This window comes from Chiloscyllium punctatum, chromosome 10, assembly GCF_047496795.1.
Source record: "Chiloscyllium punctatum isolate Juve2018m chromosome 10, sChiPun1.3, whole genome shotgun sequence".
Classification (NCBI taxonomy): Eukaryota; Metazoa; Chordata; class Chondrichthyes; order Orectolobiformes; family Hemiscylliidae; genus Chiloscyllium; species Chiloscyllium punctatum.
In genome coordinates this window covers 70855209-70879517 of record NC_092748.1, presented here as the reverse complement: position 1 = coordinate 70879517, position 24309 = coordinate 70855209, and the positions used below count along the sequence as shown (strand labels likewise).

The 24309-nt window shown below is 39.9% G+C and overlaps 1 protein-coding gene across 1 annotated transcript in view; it reads left to right on the top strand.

Annotated features, from left to right (window-relative positions):
• Positions 1-24309, top strand: part of LOC140482276 (voltage-gated inwardly rectifying potassium channel KCNH7) — a 464373-nt gene that overhangs the window by 298086 nt on the left and 141978 nt on the right. The window contains exon 7 of the mRNA XM_072579472.1: positions 9993-10207. Coding sequence (XP_072435573.1) covers positions 9993-10207 — 215 coding nt within the window. The remainder of the gene's footprint in view (positions 1-9992; positions 10208-24309) is intronic.

The following is a 24309-nucleotide window of genomic DNA, read 5'->3' as shown; positions in this document are numbered from 1 at the left end:
ATGATAATCTTTTGGTTTATATCAACACACAAAGTAAAAGAGCAAGCATAGAGCCACAAAGTTATAGAGATGTACAGCACGGAAACAGACCCTTCGGTCCAACCCGTCCATGCCGACCAGACATCCCAACCCAATCTAGTCCCACCTGCCAGCACCTGGCCCATATCCCTCCAAACCCTTCCTATTCATATACCCATCCAAATGCCTCTTAAATGTTGTAATTGTACCAGCCTCCACCACGTCCTCTGGCAGTTCATTCCATACACGTATCACCCTTTGCGTGAAAAAGTTGCTCCTTAGGTCTCTTTTATATCTTTCCCCTCTCACCCTAAACCTATGCCCTCTAGTTCTGGACCCCCCCCCCCCCCCCCCCCCGACCCCAGGGAAAAGACTTTGCCTATTTATCCTATCCATGCCCCTCATAATTTTGTAAACCTCTATAAGGTCACCCCTCAGCCTCTAATGCTCCAGGGAAACCAGTCCCAACCTGTTCAGCCTCTCCCTGTAGCTCAGATCCTCCAACCCTGGCAACATCCTTGTAAATCTTTTCTGAACCCTTTCAAGTTTCACAACATCTTTCTGATAGAAAGGAGATCAGAATTGTATGCAATATTCCAACAGTGGCCTAACCATTGTCCTGTACAGCCTTAACATGACCTCCCAACTCCTTTACTCAATACTCTGACCAATAAAGGGAAGCATACCAAATGCCTTCTTCACTATCCTAAGACACTGCAATTCCTTTAAAATATTTAAAGGGCACAAGTTTTAAAAGCCTTGACAACTTGGCACCTCCATTTGATAGGAGAAAGTGAGGCCTGCAGATGCTGGAGATCAGAGTCAAAAAGCATGGCGCTAGAACAACATAGCAGGTCAGGCAGCATCCGAGGAGCAAGAAAATTGATGTTTTGGGAATAAGCCCTTCATCAAGAATGTCCGACGAAGGGCTTATGGCCAATACATTGATGCTCCTGTTCCTCGGATGCTGCCTGACCTGCTGTGCTGTTCCAGAGCCACACCTCCCTTTGTTCGTTTTATTTGACAGTTATTTTTGGCAGCTCTATAGACAACACTGATGACAGGTATCTTAATAATGACAATTAGCAGTTTAATGCATTTACAAATTTTCTGCTTACATTCAGAGCTACATCTAATAATAACAAAATGTACCTTACCTTGCCCAAAGAGCACTTGATCTACCCTAAAGGTGCTCTGAGACCATAGGAAAAAGAGTATGTTAACACTAAAAATGTTTACCCTACCTAACCAAGCAACCAAGCAGAGTTACACATCCTCTTATCAAGTCTAAACTATGCATGTTATTTTTGTACTCTTAAATGTCAAAAATCAGACATGACTGGAGTCAGCTGCTGTTTTATCCTGTCAGCTGTCTTAGTGATCCACAGACATGAAATTTTGAAGCTGCCCATTTTTTCCAAGCCTCACAAAATTGTAGATGCCATGTTTAGAGTTTGGACTTGGAGCTCAGGAGCCATTTTTGCCATGACTAAGAAACTCTCCATTACTGTAACAGTTCTGGCCTTTTTATCCTATCTTTTATTACAGACTCCTCCTCCTTCATTATCTCTTCTTCCCACTTTGTTCTTCAAAACTGGTGCAATGTTTTCATGTAGAACCACAGCTATAACTTTAAAATGAAGAAGTTGGGTTACTGGATTTCAAGTGAATACTAACTTGTAGAAACCAGTGCTATAATTATATAATAAGCAAAACATAGGAAGATGGAATCATTGTTTGCAGAAGGAGTGACATTGTGCAATGGGTTACATAGATATAATCCATAAAACTCTGGAGCTATGGCAATCAAATTAGCCCATAAAATTGCTTAGCTCTGTCATATTTCTGTTGATTTTCTATGTAGAAAGAAATTCAATGATTTACTCAAGCAAATAAGGCAATTATCACTTATGTGGTAAATCTATAAGTTACTGATTGGTGTGCCTTGCCAAAATCGGAAATGTCCCAAATTGCAAAATTCCAGACTGGTGTCAGTGGCCACAGATTTATTTTTGTGGAGAAGCCTGGTGATTAGTTTGCTTGAAATCTGTAACATAATTTAGTCATACTTTCTCAGGTAAGGTTTAGTTTCTGCAGCTTCTCTTTTTATTGATATACGTGCATTAGATTGTGGAGCTGAACAACTGTCAGGTGAGTGAACAGAAACGTAAGAAACATTTGATTTGATCAACTTAAAATTAGATTTCCAGAGAATCTTAAGTATAAAACTCTGAAAACAATCAATTATCACAAAGACTATTAAAATGGTTTTAGGTTTGCCACTGTAGCTTATATCCAAACATGGAAGGGGATATGTACAATCCATGTACGTATCCAATCATCAGATGACTGATGACACTCATCATAAATTTATAATCTGTAGCTCAATCTAACTAATCTAGCTGAATTTCTTGAGAAAGTCACTTTCATTGTAAATCAGAGAATGTCTTTTTTTTCTTTCAACATGTGTTTTCAGGTGATATCTGATAAAGTTTACAAAGCATTTGGATGAGTATGTGAGCAGGGAAGGTCTGGAGGGATATGGGTCAGGAAAAGGCAGATGGGGCTAGTTTAATTTGAGATAATGTTCAGCATAGACTGGTTGGACCAAAGGGTTTGTTTCCAAGATTAGCAAATAGTAAAACACTTGATTGCCTTGGACATAGGTTGATAATTAATTGTGAGTTAGAAGACAAAGGTAGAGTTAGTTTCCTGACTGGGATGTGACAAGTGGTATATTCTGTACTAGACCGTCAGCTTTTCACCAAAAGTATTAATGATTTGGATGATGGAATTGAGATATTGTAACAACCATATAGTTATATTCATTAATTTATGGAAAATGAGCACATTGCATTTAGAAACAAAATGGAGCATGGTTGAGAAGCCGTATGACCTATTTTTGTTTCTATCAATATACATGACATTACACTACAGGAGTCTCAAAGAAATGAAATTGGATGGATCACCTGGCATAGTCACCAGGAAAGACAATGGCAGAAACAGCCCTGACGACACTGCGAAGTCCTCCTTACTAGTGCCAACATTGGGAGGGCTGTCTCACAGACTAGTCAAGCAATAGCCTGACACAGGCATATTCATGGAATCATATCTTACAGACAATGTCCCAGACAACATCATCACCATCCCTGGATATGTCTTGTCCCACTCGTAGGACAGACCCAGCAGAGATGGCGGCACAGTAGTATACAGTTGGGAGGGAGTTGATGGGAGTCTTCAACATTGCATTTGAACTCCATGAAGTCTCATGGCTTCAGGTTAAATGTGCAAGGAAACCTCCTGCTATTTACCGCGTACCGTCTTCCCTTGGATGATGAATCAGTAGTCCTTCATTTTGAACAACACCTGGAGGAAACACTGAGGATAGCAAGGGCACAAAATGTACTCTGGGTGGGGGATTTCAATGGCCACCACTAAGAGTAGCTCAGCAGCAGTATTGCTGATTGAGCCAATCAGGTCCAAAAGGACATAGCTGCTAGACTGGGTCTGCAGCAGGTGGTGAGGGAATCAATAAGAGGGAAAAACATACTTGACCTCATCCTTCTCAATCTGCCATCTGTCCATGACAGTATCAGTAAGAGTAATAACCACACAGTCCTTGTGGAGACGAGTTCCCGCCTTCACGTTGAGAATAACCTCCATCATGTTGTGTGGCACCATCACAGTGCTAAATGGGATAGCTTTGGAATAGATCTAGCAACTCAAGACTGGGCATCCATGAGGTGCTGTGGGCCATCAGCAGCAGCAGAATTGTACTCCAGCACAATCTGTAACCTCATGGCCTGGCATATCCCTCAATGGAGAGTGGAGGAGGGCATGCCGGGAGTGGCAGCATGCATACCTAAAGATGAGGTGTTAACCTGATGAAGATATCAAACAGGACTACTTGCATGCCAAACAGCATAAGCAGCAAGTGATCGAAAGCACTAAGCAATCTGACAACCAATGGATCAGATCTAAGCTCTGCAGTCCTGCCATATCCAGGCATGAATTGTAGTGGATGATTAAACAACTCAATGGAGGAGGAGACTTCAAAAATATTCATCTCCTCAATGATGGAAGAGCCCAGTACATCAGTGCAAAAGATAAGGCTGAAACAGTTGCAGCAATCTTCAGCCAGAAGTGCCAAGTGGATGATCCATCTCGGCCTCCTCCAGTGGTCCCCCGCATTACAGACATCAGCCACATGATATCAAGGAACAATTGGAGACACTGGATACAGCAAAGGCTATGGGCCCTAACAACATTCAGGCAATAGTACTGAAGACTTGTGGCCCAGAACTTACTGCTCCCCTAGCCAAGCTGTTCCAGTTCAGTTACAACATTGGCATGTACCTGACAATATGGAAAATTGTCCATGTATGTCCTGTTCATAAAAAAGCAGGACAAATCCAACCCAGCCAATTACTGCCCCATCAGTCTCCTCTCAATTATCAGTGAAGGTATCATTAACAGTGCTATTAAGCAGTGCCTGCCCAGCAATAACCTACTCAGTGACACCAAGTTTGGGTTCCACAAGGGCCACTCAACTCCTGGCCTTATTACAGCCTTGGTTCAAACATGGACAAAAGAGCAAAATTCTAGAGGTGAGGTGAGAGTGACAGCCCTTGACATCAAGGCTTCTTTTGACTGAGTGTGGCATCAAGGAGTCCTAGTGAAACTGTAATCACTGGGTAACAAGAGGCAAACTCTCCAGTGGTTAGGGTCATACCTGACACAAAGGAAGATGGTTATGGTTGTTGGAGGTCAGTTATGTCAGTTCCAGGACATCTTTGCAGGAGTTCCGCAGGGTGGTGTCCTTAGCCCAACCATCTTCAGCTGCTTCATCAATGACCTTTGGTCCATCATAAGCCCAGAAGTAGGGATGTTTGCCAATGATTATACAATGTTCAACACCACTTATGACTCCTCAGATACTAAAGCAATCCATGTTCAAATGCAGCAAGATCTGGACAATATTCAGGCTTGGGCTGACAAGTGGCAAGTAACATTCACACCACACAAATGCCAGGCTATGACCAGCTCCAATAAGAGACAGTCCAACCACTGCCCTTTGACATTCAATGGTGATGCGACCACTGAATGTCCTAATATCAACACTTTTGGGGTTACTGTTGACCAGAAACTCAACTGGACTCACTGCATAAACACAGTGGCTACAAGAGCAGGTCAGAAGCTATGACTACTGCAGCAAGTAAGACACCTCCTGACTCCCCAAAGCTCAGTCCATGATCTACAAGGCACAAGTCAGGAGTGTGCTGAAATAAACTCCCTACAACACTCAAGAAGCTAGACACCAACCAGGACCAAGCAGGCCACTTGATTGGCACTACATCTGCAAGTATCCATTCCCTCCACCATCGATGCTCAGTAGCAGCAGCATGTACTGCAGAAATTCATCAAAGATCCTCAGATAGCACCATCCAAATCCATGACCACTTCCGTCTCAAAGGACAAGAGCAGAAGATATATGGGAACACCACAGTTTTCAAGTTCCCCTCCAAGCCACTCGCCATCCTGACTTGGAAATATGTCATCTTTACTTCACTGTCACTGGATCAAAATCCTGGAATTCTCTCCCAAATGGCATTGTGGACTCCAGCGGTATAAAATGGCAGCCCATTACCACCTTCTCAAGCGCAACTAGAGACAGGTAATAAATGCTGGCAGGCAGTGATGCAAACATCACACAAATGAATAAATAAAAAAGAACACACAGCTGAAAATTAACTTGTTTGCTTAATCAAAGCAATAAACTAGAAATTAATTTACATGACATTTCATTAATAAGACATTAAAATGCAACATATCTTTCATATGAATTTTATGATTATCAGTTTGTCTGAGTAACTTCAGAAGCCTAGTTCACAATAGCCTACAAAACTTTTTGACTGTGAATAGAATTCCACAGAATCACTGTGACTGGAAACCCATTCTTTTAGCTGGAGATACAAATGAATGAAACTTAAACATTATTGTAAGTCAATGCACGAAGTCACCAGAGACAAGTTAAGTGGGAAATGACAAAACAGTTACAATGGACACCTGGCAGAAGCTAGATTGTGATAGGGATATTTATTGCACTTTTGGAGAAGATTTGTAGGTTGTGGTTCAAGTTATAAATTTGCTAGCTGAGTTAATAGATTTGTTTGCAGATGTTTCATCACCATGCTAGGTAACATTATCAGTGAGCCTCTGATGAAGTGCTGGTGTTCTGTCCCACTTGCTATTTATCTGTCTTGATCTGTTGTGCAGGGTGATATCACTTCCGGTTCTTTTTCTGAGAGTTTGGTAAATGGGGTCCAAATCGATACGTTTATTGATGAAGTTCCGGTTTGAATGCCAGGCCTCTGGGAATTCCTGTGCATGTCTTTGTTTAGCCTGTCCCAGGATGGATGTATTGTCCCAGTCAAACTGGTGTCACCTTCGTCTGTGTGTATCGATACTAATGATAGCCATCTCTTTTGATGGCTAATTGGTGCTCATGTATCCTGGTGGCTAGTTTCCTGCCCATCTGTCCAATGTAATGTTTGTTGCAGTCCTTGCAGGTATACTTATAAACACACATTTGGTGAGCAGACTCAGTGAAACAATGCTTACAGATAGAGTGAGACCAACAAAGCAAGGACTCTGCCTGAAATTAAATAGCAAGAAGAGAATTAGGGATATCATAAACCTACTGACTTGAAGAGCCAAACCTGATCTTAACTATATGAGGTCGAAAGCACCTCAGCTGGACTGAAGCCAAAAACCTGCTGCAGCAAGCAGTGAGCTATTGTGAATTCATCATCAGAAACTTCTGTTCTCCATTTATCCAGGAAATCAAAAAGGAATCATCAGGCCTGCAACACTTCAATCTTGTAGTCAAGACTTTCATGTATTAAAATGATGTTATGGAAAGTTAAGACTAGAGCATATGCTCCTTCTCTTGTCATCATTTTTCATGTTTGTGTATGTATGTGTGGTTAGGTGATTGTGATTGTGAATACATCCAGGTATTAAGAAGTAAACATGTCTCCTTTTTAAAACTTAAGACCTGTGTTTTGTTTATTATTGCAATGTATAGCATTCAACAAGTAAAACGTTTGTTGTATGAGGTGATGGTTCTGAAAAACATAATGGTCATGTTACATTGGCTCATCCATTCAACAAATGTAATACGTAATCTGTGCAGTTCTGCTCGAGCTTTTGGGGATGTACCAGCTCCATAAAATCCTTGCAATAATGCCAAACCAAATTATTGCAATCATGAAGTGAACCTTCCTGTTTTCTAAGAACAGTGTTTTTTTTCTGTAGATACTCAATACTGTACTACTGATCGCTTGATAGGCCCAAGGGACCTAAACAAAAAAAAGAGCAAAGATGGCAGTGAACTTCCTAAAATGACTCTTACCCAGTACCATATATTGATCGAGGTGCAACTTACATCAGGTGCCAGGAGCGGTCATGTAGGAATATAAAATATTTCCACTTTAAAACATAATTATCTGCAGCCAATTGAGAAGTGATTAATAGTGATAACTATCTCACTATTATTCCCATGCCCACAACAAATGTATATCCAAGTTCACAGATTGCATTAAATTTGGAGACACAGTTAAACTGTGTGATTGGAAGTTGAACATTACAATAGATTATGGAGGGACTGAGCAAAGTGTGGCAGATGGAGTTCAATCTGGGAAAGTGTGAGATAATTCACTTTGGATCTGAACATGATCATTTGGAATATTTTCTGAATGATAAGAAAATAAGAACTATAGAGGAACAAGTGATTTATGCCTTTGTTTGCACAAATCGGTAAAAACACTTGTACAGATACAAAGGTAATCAAAATTTTGAATGGAAAATTAGACTTTATCACACAAGAATTGGAATTAAATTGTCAGAAAGTGATATTTCAATTGACTAGAACTTTCATCAGTTTCCATTTAGAGTACTAAGCTCAGTTTTGAAACCAAACCGCAAAAAAATTGACCTTTGAAGAGATAGAGTGCAGATTCAGCAGAATGATACAAGAGTTGTCAAAATAAAAACACATGAAATTTGATTTTATTCTCTTCAGTTCAAAATGGAAGTTAGACCATGACATCCATTTCTTATGTTTGGCTCCTTGAGCCTGCTCTGCCATTCAATAGAATCATGGCTGATCCGACATTCCTCATGTCCTCTTTGCTGCATTTTCCCTGTAACTGTTCATTCCCCGACCGATGAAGAATTTATCTATCTCAGCCTTAAAGATACACAAGAGCCTTGCCCCCTCAACTCTCTGTGGCAAGGAGTTCTAAAGATTCACAACTGTTTGAGAGAAGAAATGTTTCCTCATCTCAGTCTTAAATTGGAACCCCTTTATTCTGGCACTATGCTGCTTGGTCCTAGGCTTTCCCATGAGGGGAAGTATCCTCTCTGCATTTATGCTGTCAAGCCCCACTAAGAGTCCTGTATGTTTCAATGTGATCGCCTCTTATTCTTCTAAACTCCACAGAGTAGAGCCAACCTGCTTAGCCTTTGCACAAAAGATTTGGTCTAGTTGATGTATTTAAAATTAAAAATAAAATTAATAGGATAGATAAATGAACTATTTGCTTTTATGGAAACTTTCAGAAGATGAAGAAGACATTGGGCAGAATCTTATTGGGGGGTCAAAGCAGCATAGGCAAAGGCAGGTTGTGTAGCAGAATCGGACAGAAAGTAATACCTGGCATGAAGAAGAAGCAATTAGCATCCAAAGGCTGCAGCAGGGACACTTTAGGTAAAAAGACAAGCACTCAGCTCTTGGATTGGCCAGGCTAGATCTCAAGACTGCTCGCTTGCTTTTCTACTTAGTATCATCCTGCATTGCCTTATCATGCTGAGCTTTTCCAGCAATTTCTATTTTTCTCTGTGATTTACAGCATTCTCAATTCTTTCAGTTTTTATTTGCTGAATCTAATCATCAGGTAACCAACGTTATCAACAGTAACAAGCCAATACTATCAAACAGTAAAGTACACACATGCCATACAAAGAGCAGAGTTAGTCACCATCATGAGTTCCCAAACTCAGTTTAATCAGACAAAGATGCCGTATATTTTTTACCACGTTTATAGTGAATTTTCTGGTCAAGGAAACCAAAGATAGATTTAAAATAAAATAACAGCACATAAAAATGCAAGGACGTATATAATCAAATGGCACTATCACTTTAGTTAGCACAAATGGAAAAATGTCATGTGGTTTGTATAAAATAGATATTACAATATTAAAACTAAACAGGGGTAAGTGTAATATAAATAAGGATATAAAATTTATTTTAGTGACAAAGCATTACTTGATCTTAATTGGTAACATGACTTCATTCATGGATCATAGCTCAAGGTAGGAAATTAGTTTTCGAAAGTATGTGGTTTGAAACACTATTAACTTGTGTTAAAGACTTTCAGAAACATGTTAGACTGAACCATTTGCTTAGTCTTTCAAAATATAGATATATATTGAACCTGTAAAAATAACAAAATTTTTTGAACTATACAGTTCTCAACTCTAGCGGAAATACATGCGCATCTGTAGTTGATCAAGCAATGACCATTGACTGACTGTTTATTGAGTATGTGATAATCTGTTCATAGTTTGATTTTTAGTAAATTCTAGATGATATGTGTAGAGCATTTGTAATCGCAAAAGCTTGCATGCAATGTCATATCTAATTAAGGTTCTGCATTTGATATTACACTATGTACAGTGGGAATTTCCATACAGTGGGAATGCATTTTGAAAATGCATTCAACTGTAATAACTGAAATTAGTCATTTATATTTTTGTCATTATTATTAAATTAATGAAATGGTCTTTCCCATAAGGATAATCAAAAAGTTCAAGCTACAATTGCATCTTAAGAGAACATAAGATGTGAATTTGTGTAAAATATCTGGTGTACAGAATATATCCTCACTTCTTTTACTGTGAATTTTCCTCAGGCCCTTTTAATCATATCAAGTCAAGCCTATTGGGTTCCACATCAGATTCTAATCTCAACAAATATAACACAATTAGCAAGATTCCTCAAATCACCCTGAACTTTTCTGATATAAAAGCTGAAAAGAAGAGTTCATCGCCACCTTCATCAGAGAAGACCATCATTGCACCTAAAGTGAAGGAAAGGACGCACAACGTGACAGAAAAAGTTACACAGGTAAGAGTATTGCACATAGGACAAAGTACAGTTAAAGGAAAATTATTCATACTTGTATAAACATGATTTTCACTAATAATTATTATCCCCAATAATTATGCAAATCCATTTGTTGCTTTTGTAAGTTCCAGTAAACATTGACTGTAATCACAGAGTTAATCTGGCCAAGAAATAAATCTAATTATTTCATCTGTTCCATCAGTGAATGAATAAATAAAATATGCCATGTTCAATTTGGAGAAGAGAAGAAATTTCAAAAAATTCTGTGCACTATTCTGCAAGTAAAGGGAATTAGAGAACTGAAACACTTGATTTTACTCATGAACACAAATTCCATTGTATCTCAGTATTAGTAATCAAACTCAGAAAAGATAAAATTCATCCACTTAGTCGCTATTTTGAGCAGTCACCATTTGATTTAACATTTATTTTTTCTCCTTTTTGGATATTCTGCAAAGCACTGTGTCCATTTGAGGAAGCTCAGCTCTCTGTGACCCAAAGCAGGTTGTAACTGTTTATATAAAGTATGTGTGAACTGTAGCTCATTGCTGAGGGTCTGTGACTAATCCATTCATGTGCCTACCTTGAACTTTGATGTACACAAGTAATTCAATTGCAGGCAACCACAAAATAATTCAAACACATCTATGTGAAACTTCATGTACATGTACAAGTACCTTCTATGGCATTCAGCAAATTAGAGCCAAACACCTTAAAACAAGGGGAGACATTCATCACAGACAGAAAATACCAGAGAACAAAATATTGCACAAATGTAATGTTAAGAGGCCATTTCAAGAAAAACATATTTTGCATGAATTGTTGTCAAATACTTGCAATGTATTCAATATTGAATGTAATTTTTTCTGCCTGGTTGATCAGTAATATGAAAGATATGACTCATTAATTATAACCTGAAATTAGACAATCAATGTTTATGAAACAATTATTGTCTTTTTCTGTGTTTAAACCAATTTGTTATTTCTTACATTTGCATATTTTTGCTCGGATATAATACATAGTAATAATACACAAAAAGGTTGATGTTGACAGAGGACAATGAAAGGAAGGACAGACCAAAATTATAATAAATGAATTAAAATTAAGTATATAACACCAAATAGGATGGAGATTGTCCAGACAAAACCTATTGTACTGTGTATTTTTACTTGTAAATGTATTTAAGTGGAAATCCCCAAATCCAAGCAATAGCCTCCACATGTGCTGAGGTTTAAGTAGTTAATCATGCTTAGAGGGGACATTCTACAGTATGCTGTATTGTTAGCACATCTACTGAAGAGAATTGTACAGAGGGTCCAGTGCTGGTCACGGCTGCCTGATCATTCTGAATACCATTAGCAAGGACCACTGTCACTGTGGCAATTCATTGCCTGAAATTTGATAGATGGGGTTGTCAGAAGGAATATATTTGTGACTTCCCATACTTCCCATTTATTGATCTAAAGCATGTCTGTTGGTAGTTATTGTGCAAAGACGTTACTCTATCTTGAGCAATGAAATGTAAGGCAGGCAAAGATGGATGGAATGGGAAGATATATGAGGAGTATTGTTTGTCAGCATAAAGTTTGCGACAGGAGCATTCCATATATCTAATGAATTTGGTCAAAAGATTAATTCTATTATAATCTTTGCTGATGCTTTCTTTAGGTATTCCCAAAACTCAAAGTCCTATCTTGGGGTACTCCTAAGTCTATGGGACTGGGATCATTCTTTGGTCTCTGATAATCCATTTCACTATCCAAATCCTTTTCCACAGTAGCACTATGAAGGTGGAATACACAGGATATGGTTTTAGAAGGATTTAGTCTGTCAACATTTAAGGATTTGGGTCAGGTGCAGATAATCTTATCAACACAGGAAGAGTTGTGGGTAGACCATTTGTACAATTTCCAGGCTAGCCCGAAGCACTGTGGCAGTTTGTTGGTCAGCCTTCTTCATATACCCCTCCCTTGTTCAAGGTGGATTCAGAAACATCTGTTGCAAAGGAGCATTTCAACAGCTGTCCCAACCCAAGTTGGAAGCACTTAGACAGCTTTGGGATGAGGCCAGTAAGCCATAGCTGTGAAATGTAACAGCCTTAAGCCTGTATTCAGATTATTTTGGAAGTTTTTTTTATGTTAGTGATGATTGCCAGACCTTGTTGCAATGAGCTGTGTCTCTTAGGGAAAACAACATGGTCAATATTAAGAATGGTCTCTATTTCCAGAGATTCGCATCATCATTAAACATTCACTATAGCTCTGATTTTTATCAGTCCTAACAAAATTGACTTTATGCTACATTCCATGAATATTGACTGCAAATCAGATAAGTCAAAAAACTACCATCTCTTAAATGACTCAATTGTAAAACACAGAAGCAATCTAAGTGATGGATGAGATAGTAGATGCAGTTATCATATCCATCACCTCAAACACATGAGACAGCACATAAGTAAAAAATTCACTGGCATCTAGAGAAAGCTAGGTACAGTTCCTTTTACATATCGATACAATTATCCTTCGAACAATATCATTGTTTTTTGCACTTAAGAGGAGAGAAGCACATCCTGCGTAAAGTAATTTTTGCAACCTTTCTTCAACCAAAACTGCATGATGTGCAGTAAGGAATAATGATGCCACATACATCATTTTCAATGTCATTCGCTAGAAAAAGCTCCACATAAAGGAATGTGATAAAGTTGTAGACAGGGAGAAGGTGATTTGAACATAGTGATGCTGTGTGGTCCACCCCAGCACTTTTCTGTGTTTCCATTACACAACTCTGTTGACAAGCGAGGCGTACTTATGTATGTCAGGAGAGAACAAAGACAGGAATTGGATCAGTCATTCTAAAGAAACTATCTGATTTGGACGAGATGACCCTGAGACTTTTCCTTTGACATACATCTGTAAAGTGCATTGTTTGAATTTATAATGTCATTTTCTACAAAGTAATATTCATTAATTATGATACCTTATACAATGGTTCTCTTTCTAAAATCTCAAAGCATGACCTGTGTTTACTAACCACCTGTGTAATGAGCTATAAGCTTTGTGATCTTAGCTATCTTGTAAATTGTTGGTTGGTTTTGCTCTGTAAATTTTACCTTAGTCTTCCCCTGTTGTTTCTTTCCATGTTGAGGAAATGGCACCTTCACAGCACTTTGTGTCAAGTTCTTTCCTTTGTGCTGCACCTCAGACAATGTATTTGTGAATTTAAAGATGGATTATGGGGTAAAAAACAATTCTACTGGAGGGATTTACTTAAATGCAAAGTACAGCCAAGCAAGTGGTGTCCTTGCACACATTTCTGGATAGTCTCCAAAGCAATGAGATAACAAGCACAGAAAACATAGTTATGGATGAGAGGATTGGGCAAAATGGGAGGCTATTTAATTGGGGAAGAGGAAACTATGATGCAATTAGACATGAGTTAGGAAGCATGGATTGGGAGCAATTGCTCCATGATAAAGGCACTATAGACATGTGAAGACTGTTTAAGGAACAGTTGTTGCAAGTGATGAATAAATATGTCCCTCTGAGACAGACAAGAAGTGGTAAGATAAAGGAACCTTGGATGACGAGAGCGGTAGAGATTCTCATCAAAAGGAAAAAGGTAGCTTACATAAGGTGGAGGAAGCTAGGGTCAAGCTCAGCTCGAGAGGCTTACAGGCAGGCAAGGAAGGAGTTCAAAAATGGTCTGAGGAGAGCCAGAAGGGGGCACGAGAAAGGCTTGGCAGAACGGATTAGGGAGAACACAAAGGTATTTTACATTTATGTGAGGAATAAGAGAATGGTCAAAGAAAGAGTAGGGCCGATCAGGGATAGCATAGGGAACTTGTGTGTGGAGTCTGAGGAGGTAGGGGAAGCCCTAAATGAGCTTTTGGCTTCTCTTTTTATGAAAGAAACGAACTTTATAGTGAATGAAACCTTTGAAGAGCAGGTGTGCATGCTGGAATGGATAGAGATAGAGGAAGCTGATGTGCTGAAAATTTTGTCAAACATTAAGATTGACAAGTCACCAGGCCCAGACCAGATTTGTCCTCGGCTGCTTTGGGAAATGAGAAATGCAATTGCTTCACCACTTGCAAAGATCTTTGCGTCCTCGCTCTCCACTGGAGTCGTACCTGAGGACTAGAGAGAGGCAACTGTAATTCCTCTGTTCAAGAAAAGAAATAGGGAAATCCCCGGCAATTACAGACCAGTAAGTCTCACGTCTGTCGTCTGCAAGGTGTTAGAAAGGATTCTGAGGGATAGGATTTATGACCATCTGGAAGAGCATGGCTTGATTAAATGCAGTCAACACGGCTTTGTGAGGGACAGGTCATGCCTCACAAACCTTATCGAGTTCTTTGAGGATATGACTAGAAAAGTTGATGAGGGTCGAGCTGTGGATGTGGTGTATGTGGATTTCAGCAAGGCATTTGACAAGGTTCCCCATCTTAGGCTCATTCAGAAGCTCAGGAGTGATAGGATACAGGGGAACTTAGCTGTCTGGATACAGATTTGGCTGGCCAACAGAAGACTGTGAGTGGTAGTAGAAGGAAAATATTCTGCCTGGAAGTCTGTGGTGAGTGGTGTTCCACAGGGCTCTGTCCTTGGGCCTCTACTGTTTGTAATTTTTATTAATCATTTGAATCAGCGGATTGAAGGATGAGTCAGCAAGTTTGCAGATGACACAAAGGTTGGAGGTGTCATTGACAGTATAGAGGGCTGTTGTAGACTGCAGTGGGACATTGACAGGATGCAGAGATGGGCTGAGAGGTGGCAGATGGAGTTCAACCTGGATAAATGCGAGGTGATGCATTTTGAAAGGTCGAATTTAAAAGCTGAGTACAGCATTAAGGATAGGATTCTTGGCAGTATGGAGGAACAGAGGGATCTTGGTGTGCAGGTACATAGATCCCTTAAAATAGCCACCCAAGTGGACAGGGTTGTTAAGAAAGTATATGGTGTTTGGCTTTCATTAACAGGGGGATTGAGTTTAAGAGTCGTGAGATCTTGTTGCAGCTCTATAAAACTTTGGTTAGACCACACTTGGAATACTGCGTCCAGTTCTAGTCGCCCTATTATAGAAAAGATGTGGATGATTTGGAGAGGGTTCAGAGGAGGTTTACCAGAATGCTGCCTGGACTGGAGGGCTTATCTTATGAAAAGAGGTTGACTGAGCTCGGACTTTTTTCATTGGAGAAAAGGAGGAGGAGAGGGGACCTAATTGAGGTATACAAATAATGAGAGGCATAGATAGAGTCGATAGCCAGAGACTATTTCCCAGGGCAGAAATGACTAACACGAGGGGTCATAGTTTTAACCTGATTGGAGGAAAGTATAGAGGGGATGTCAGAGGCGGGTTCTTTACACAGAGAGTTGTGAGAACATGGAATGCGTTGCCTGCAGCAGTTGTGGAAGCAAGGTCATTGGGGACATTTAAGAGACTACTGGACATTCATATGGTCACAGAAATTTGAGGGTGCATAAATGAGGATCAGTGGTCGGCACAACATCGTGGGCTGAAGGGCCTGTTCTGTTCTGTACTGTTTTATGTTCTATGTTCTATGTTCTAAAACAACATTCATGAATACTGTGATGATGTCATTGAGATTTTGAATACAGAGGTATAGCAATCCTTCCCTACTGAACTTGTCCCAGTGGAATGTAATGGGTGTTCTCAGTTTCCCATTCTGATGGATGATATCTCTCCACATTCTACATCTGCTTCCATTATTTTCTTCCTGTGAAGCTGTAATAGCATGAGCCTCCTTTTCAGCCCACTTTGTCTTTGGATAGCATGATGCAAAATATAGTGATGAACTCAGATAGCTAAATAGATTACACACAGCCATATGCTTGATAATCCAAGCAATAATATTGCTTCATTAGTATGTCTATTTTGTACTCCATATAGAACCTCAAATATTGGTATAGGACTCATAGGGGTAAATTTAATTGTCAGTCATAAAATAATGGTACTGGCAATTCACCTCACACATAGCTGACCAGATAATTCGAGTGTTATCACTTGTGCAGATTTCTCCTTTCCCAATGTGGTTTGAATCTGGCAACAAGTCAAGAGTTTCTGGCCCTCGAGCTGTGATTATGTTGTCAATTGAGATAAGCAGCCAATCATATTGCTTTATTCTCACAGACGTGGGTAGAGACAAAAATAAACTCAGATGCTGATATCCAAAGTCGACAGGCAGGAAGACGGAAGAACATAGCAAACTGGGCAGCATCAAGAGATGGAAAAGTCGACGTTTTAGGTGTAACCCTTCTTCAGGACTGGGGGTGGGTGTGGGGAGAGCTGCAGATAAACAGGGTGGCAGGGACAGGGTGGTGAGGTGGGGATAGGTGAAGACAGGCAGTGAGTATGAACTGGTTGGTCAATGGGAGGAGATGGAAGGGACAGCAAGGGGCTGGGAAGCGAGTCAGGGGATGGGAAGGGTTATTTGAAATTGGAGAAGTCAATGCTGAGTCCTCCGGGCTGTAGGCTGCAAAGACTGAAGATGAGGTGTTGTTCCTCCAACGGTTTGGTTCATTGTGATAATGGAGAGGGCCAAGGATGGTCATGTCAGAAAGGGAGTGAGAAGGGGAATTAAAATGGATGGTCACTTTCACCCCGCCCTCAAATTCACTTGGTTCATCACGGACATCTCCTTCCCCTTTGCTGACCTCTCCATTTCCATCTCCGGCGACAGTCTCAAGACAAACATTTACTACAAACCCACAGGCTCCCAGAACTACCTGGACTATACCTCTTTCCACCCAGTATCCTGCAAGAACTCCATCACATTCTCCAAATTCTTCCGTCTCCACCACATCTGCTCGGATGCGGAGACATTCCACTCCCAAGCATCCCAGATGTCCACCTATTTTGAACCACATGCTTTTCCTCCCTGTGTCATCCAGACAGCCCTCCACCACATCACCTCCATCCCCCCTCCAAACACAATAAAGATAGAGGCCCCCTTGTCCTCACATACCACCCCATCAGTCTCCGCATCCAATGCATTATCCTGAAACATTTCCACCAACTCCAACTCGACCTCACCACCAAGAACATTTTCCCATCCCCATCCCTCTCCACCTTCTGCAAGGACCATTCCCTTTGACAATCCTTGGTTTGTGCCGCTCTCCCCACTGACCTCCCGAACCCTCAGATACCTTCCCCTGCAACCAGAAAACCTGCCAATACGCCAGCCCCTCATTCCATCCAGGGCCCCAAACAGTCCTTCCAGGTGAGACAGAGGTTCAGCTGCCTCTCCTCTAACCAGGTTTACTGCGTCAGGTGCTCCCAATGTGGTCTTCTTTACATCAGGGAAACCAAACGTAAACTTAGAGAACGGTTTGCTGAGCATCTCAGCTGGGCCCACAGGGGCTGACCAGACCTCCCAGTCACCACCCATTTCAATTCTCTTAACCATTCCCTTTCTGACATAACCATCCTTGGCCTCCTCCTCCATTGCCACAATGAACCAAGCAAATTTCCTCTGTAAATTGGTGGAACAATACCTCATCTTCTGCCTGAGTAGCCTACAGCCCAGAGGACTCAACACTGAGTTCTCCAATTTCAAATATCCTCCCTTCCCATCCCCCAACTCCCTTCCCAGCCTCTTCCCCTCCATTCCACCCCTCCCAGCCACCTGCCAGATTCATTCCTCTCATTGACCAGCCAGCTCGTACCCGCTACCTGTCTTCATCTATCCCCACTTCACCCCCGCCTCCTCCTTTAACCGTAGCTCCCCCTACACCCACCCCCAGTCCTGAAAAAGGGTTACAGCTGAAATGTCGACTTCTCCACCTCCCAATGCTTCCTGGCTTGCTGTGTTCTTCCAGCCTCCTGCCTATCTACTTATTCTCACAGACAGCAAACCAGGAATTAAAGGATTCAAAATACCTTCTTTTTTTTTAGTTTTACAGGAAGCAAAATTAACCAATGTGGTTTACATACAGGAAAAGGATAGAAAATGATATATGAACAACTTTTTAAAGTCATAATACAGTTGTGTGACATGCCACAATATTAAATTAGCACTTTGGCATCAGTGAGACTGTTTTGCGGAAATTATAAACAATGACACTGTTAAAAACCCAGTTAAACATCATTCAGCAACTTTTTCAAGGATTTTTATGATAGTACTAATAGTCTAACAGAACAAGTTCTCAATAATTTATATTTTGCACTCTATGGGAACCTCAGCAATGAAACCTATGAAAAATTGCCAAGTCACTGGCAGCAATATTTTGATTTCTATGTTCAACAGCACCTGAAGTATGAGAGCATTAATGGTGGTACAATCTCACTACTAATTTCACCATCTTTGCTACTCACAAAACCTTGGCCATTGTATTTATATTTTGTTGCAACATGAGAATTTATAATTGGGTTTATAAATCACGACTGCAAGGAAAAGCCCCAGTCTCGCAGGTAACAAACAGTCATTCTCTCTGATCCATCATATAAACAGAATTAGGACATTGTGACTACTTTCTAGGCAATTGGAATTTACATGCAGGAAAACATATCTGTGATCATAAATACACTTTAGAAAAGAAAGACAAAGAACTGGAAATCAGAAACAAAAAGTACAGCAGCTCTGGCAGCACCCGTGGACTAAAAGCTACAGAACTGAAGAAGAGTCACTGAACTCAAAATGTTAACTCTGTTTTTGTTTTTGCTCATTAACATCCTTATTTAAAGAGCCACCCGGTTTATATATACATTGAGATCTATGGATGGCATCTTGATGGCCATGTGTATTTCATATGTGATGTCTTGGGTTAACACTAAAGTTTATGTTGTTTTTGTTTGTGTCTCATTTCAACTGGAACATGAAAGATGTATTTCGTCTGACAAATAATGTCAGTCATTCGATATAGTAATGAACTCTGGACTGGTTCATTTGGAAGGCACATTTAATCAATGACATATTTTCCAGTTAGAGAAAGACTATCCAATTCTTCCAGATTGCCTTTAAAATAGCCAGATGCAAATGGCATAGCTTAGTTACAATGGTCCTTGTGGAAATAAATCAGTGAAGATATGTCTCCATCGACATCCCAAAGTATTTATACATTGGCACTTGGGTTTGGCAGGAAAGAGACTATCATAGGTTGTCATTAAGCTTAAATGTGAAGTGCTTGAATAAAATTCTTAGCTATCTCACTGTTGTTTGTGGAGCCGTACAATGTGAAAACTGGCTATCACAGTGATTTATTTTTTATTCTTTAACAGGATATTGGCATTGTTGGTTAGATGAGCATTTATTGCCCAGCCACAACTGCCCTCAAAAACATATCCCACAAAATGATGAGCAGCTTTCTTCACACTGTAGACTATATGGTATTGGTACACTACCAGTGTCATTAGGGGGTAGAAGTTGCAGAATGGGGATCCTATGACAAATCAGGATGGTACATGGCTTGAAGTTAAACCTACATGTGATAGTGGTCGCATTGCATATACTGCCTTGTCCTTTAGTAGAGGTCATGGCTTTGGAAGGTGCTGCTGATAGAACCTTGATGAGTTGTTAAAGTACATATTGTGGATGGTGGATGCTGCTGTCGTTGTGCATTGGTGCAATTCTGAAGATAGTGTAAGTAATCCAGCAGGTGACTTTGTTCTGATTCTTGCATGTTGTTTGAGCTGCACTGACCCTAAAAAATAAATATTATTCCGTCACATTCTTAACTCATGCCTTGTAGATGATAAGCAGCAGTCAGGAATTGTGATACTTGCCACAAATGTCCAGACCACTAGCAGCTCTAGCAAATCTCCTTGCCAGTGGATTAGTCCCCTTCCAATTTAGGTAAGAGGAAATGGTTAGGTTCTCTCTTGTTTAAGAGAACTTTGGCATGAATGTTTCTTGCCACTTATTTGCCCATGCTTTAATGTTTTCCGAGTCTTGCTGAGTCGAGAGTGTGTTGCTGGAAAATCACAGCAGGTGATTTGAGGAGCAGGAGAATCGACATTTCAGGCCAGAGCTCTTCATCAGGAATCAGTATGGCTGAGCACTGTCACCGACTGCTTCAGTATTTGAGGCATTGAGAATAGTGCTAAACATTGCATAATGATCAGCAAATATCCCTCTGCTGACTTTATGGAGGAAAGGTAATTGATTAAGCCGTTGAAAATGGTTGGTCCTAGGATACAATAAGGAGGAATCTTCTGAGAGATATCTTAGATCTGAGATTGATCCCCAACAGCTACAAGTATCTTCCTTCATCGTAGATATAACACCAAACATTAGAGAATTTCCCCACAATTTCTATTAACTTCAGTTTTGTGGGGGATCCTTAAAGTCACACTGTCAAATGATGCCTTGATAACAAAGGCTATTACTCTTCCCTACCTCTGGAGTTCAGCTGTTTTGTCCGTGCCTGGACTAATGACATGATAAGAACATGACATTTCATGAATGATCCACATGGAGTATTAATGAGTAGTTAAGTCAGTGCTGCATGACAGCACTGTTGATGACTACCTTCATCACTTTGTTGATAATCAAAAGTAGACGGATGGGATAGTGACCTATTGATTTGACTATTTTTCAGGTCATGATGTACCTGGGCCATTTTCCAGATTGCTTAGTAGCTGTCTGTGATGAGTCTGTCCTGGGTCTGCTTGGCTAGGGGTGCAGCAAGATTTGGAGTACAAGTCTTCAATGTTAATGCTGGAAAGTTAACAGTGCTTCTAGCCTTTGAGAATCAAATGCCTTCAGCTATTTCTTCATGTCAATGCATTGTGTACTGGGTTCCCCAGTCATTGAGGATTCAGCAATATGTGAAGCGCCCTACTTTTATTAGTTGGTTAATTGTGAAACAATTCAGAACTCGTTCATTGGTTGCAAGGAACCAGCCGATATCTTAAGATCATGAAACGTAGTATATAAATGCAATTTATAACTTTTATTTGTTTTTAAAATTATTTTGAAACTCTGACATTGGGACAGTCTTTAATTCCTACTCAACTCTCCTCATTTGTTACATACTGATCACAGAATAATCTACATATTGTGTGTGCATGCTGAAAGTTCACACTCCATCATTCAAGCAAGAAGAGTGGCCATGTTTCTCTGATTGCTTTGTTGCTAAATGTTGTTGGCATTGCATTGATAGGTGAATGTAAATACAGCAGGCCGTGCACAGGCATGTGGTATTCTCAATGCTGCTCCATCTGCTTTCACTTGACTATTGAGTAAGCAATGTCATCAGTCATAAAGGGAGCCAGCTGAATTCTGATCACGAATCTGTGGATGTGTAGGTGGCCAAACTAAAAATGACACCATTAAGCAACAACTATATAAAAAAAAAGCAAAATTGTGATGGGTTATATTTTAGGAGAATTCTTTAGCAAGATGAATTGAAACATACCCTTTTCAAAGGCCTCAATGATCCAGAAGGTGCCCAAAGCGGGTGTTGCTAAGTATTAGATGAACATTATACAGTTCTGAGGCAATTTCACACAATGTGGGAAGAAATGCTAGACATCTGAATTTTTTTTAAAAATGCAGGAAATGTGCAGATAGTCTTTTTGAGAGACCTCAAATGTGAATCAGAAAAAGTTGGCATCCAAGTTCAGCAGGTAATAGGGAAGGCATTTGGAATACTGCTTTTTTATATCTCAAAGGAAATGGAGCATAAACATAGGGAAGTTTTATTAAAACTGTGCAAAGCACTAGTCAGGCCACAACTAAAATACTATGAGCAGTTTTGGAGCCCTTATCAACAGAAATTGGAGGCAATCCAGAAAGATCACTAGGCTCATAACAGATATGGGATAACTCTGGTCTGAAAAGACTTAGAGTACATTGGGCCTGTACTCATTGGAATTTAGATGAATAAAAGGAGACCTTATTGGAACATGCAAGATTCTTTGAGTACATGACAACATTCCCATAAGTCTCATAATTTTCTATTTAATTTTAGGAAAGGTGAATTCTATAATTTAATCAAAGCCTTCACTTTTGCTGTTCTTGGCAATACTTACCATTGTCATGTGTTGTGTGGAAGGACCATGTCTTTTTATTTTTGTGCTTTTTGAACTGTGGATTAAAATGAGGAAGAAATGTTTTAATAAACAGTGTTTGACAGAGTAGCTGCAGTTCTGAAAGAATGTAACCTGATACCATGGCAGACATTGTAGATAACTGTTTGAACAAGCAGCAATTGAAGTTCTGCTTGCAGATCAGCTGGAGCTGAGGGGATATAACTGATGCAGCTCTGGTTGGCAACAGGAAGTTCGACTTATGACAGCTATAAGTGACAGAAACTTTTAAGTTACCAACAACTGTGTGGTTGGTTCTCGGGTGGCTGAGAAACCTACAGATGAAAACAAATTACAGAGACAGAGAGAGAGAGAGAGAGAGAGAGAGAGAAAATGTACAAAGTTGTATATATTCTGCAGTCAAAAACATAGTTTAAAACTCAAGAAAGCCAGTTGCTTTCCTGCAGCAGCTGCTGTAAACTATGACTTTTAAATTGATAAATCAAAGACATTATCTAAGTACGTCAGCCACTCTGTACGTCTTACTAACCCAAGAAAACATCCAAAGACATTTAAATGACAAGGAGTCTATCAAGATAACAAAGGATGTTATGTAACAGTCCAAACTCCCTCAAAGCATATTAAGAAGATTGCCTCAACTCCAACTTTTTCTTCATTTTAAAGGCAAGTGCGAGGCATGCAATTTAATTGGTCAAACTACCAGGCTTGAAGCAAAATACACTATATTCTTACACTATCGTTAAAATACAGACGAAAAAAATTGGAATGACTTAACTCTTTTGGAAAACTAAACAGAATAATAGATTATTTAACTACTAAACAGCAACTGTTCCATTTTGGTAACATCACATAAATACACCCTTAACAATGACAAGTTCAATAAAACAGATTGTCTCACATGCAATTCTTCAGTCCAGGAAGAAAGAACACCAAGAGAAAACTCTGTGTGTGTGTGTGAGAGAGAGAGAGAGAGAGAGAGAGAGAGAGAGAGAGAGAGAGAGAGAGAGAAATGAGCAGTGAACAGCCAAATCTGCAAACCTTGGGTCTGTGTATTCTTGACTCTACCCACTCATCCTTCTTTTAAAAAAACCAAAACCGGCTACATTGCTGGGCTCAGAGTAGGAAGCTGAGCTCCAAGTTTACAACACTTGCTTTCAAAAAAAGCATGACAGAACAAATCCTTCTTAAAGACACATCTGGCAACAAGAATCATCTTAACATCAGACTGGGGAACAATGACCACTGAACTGACTTTCCAAGTTTTCAACCTCTGTCTATAACCACAGTGCTGACACAATCTCTGCTGCTCATCCTACCCTGCAGACACTTTCTGATTAGCCAATTCTTTCAATAGCAACAATCCATGATTGGCCCATTTCACTGATAGCAACAGTTCCTGATTGGCCAATTTTCAGTTTAGCATTGGCTCCATAAAATAGAAAGGTTTTGATGGAAACAGGTCAACTTTCTTCAAAACCTGTTCATGGAAACTGAACTCCATTTTGGTGTATGGGCAGGTCCATGTCTTGTTGGCTCTTATATGGTTTGTTTGATAGAAGGTGCACCCATTTCCCCATCTGTCCCTAAATTTACCAATCAACTGTTGTGCGGGAGTAACTGCAAAAGTTCTACTTAACATTCTGTGCCTTATATTGGATTCCGAGCAGAACAACATGAAATTATGAGAAGGAAACTACAATTGTCATTAGGCCTTTGTTCAGTCAGCTATGCCACATGAGCATAAACTGTACATCGCATCAATGTCTATTACTAGCATACTTATAACTATGTTGTGACAAATGTAAATTGTCTAGATCAATGTTTCATGCTAAACCCATAATTCTAAATTAAGAATTTAGTCATTTTAGGTCAAGCTTCCCAGAGATCCCTGCATTTAGTGACATTACCTCATAACTGTAGCCTAACAATTCCATGTCCTCAATGACTTTACATTAGCTCTACTAGCCTCCACTAAGCCAGGGTTAAATTCCAGCAAATGCAAACTGTGAGCTGTGTTTTCTCATTACTCATAAAATAAGACTTTCTCAATACAATTATCCTTTACTTATGTTTGAAATGCAGCAGCTACCCACCGA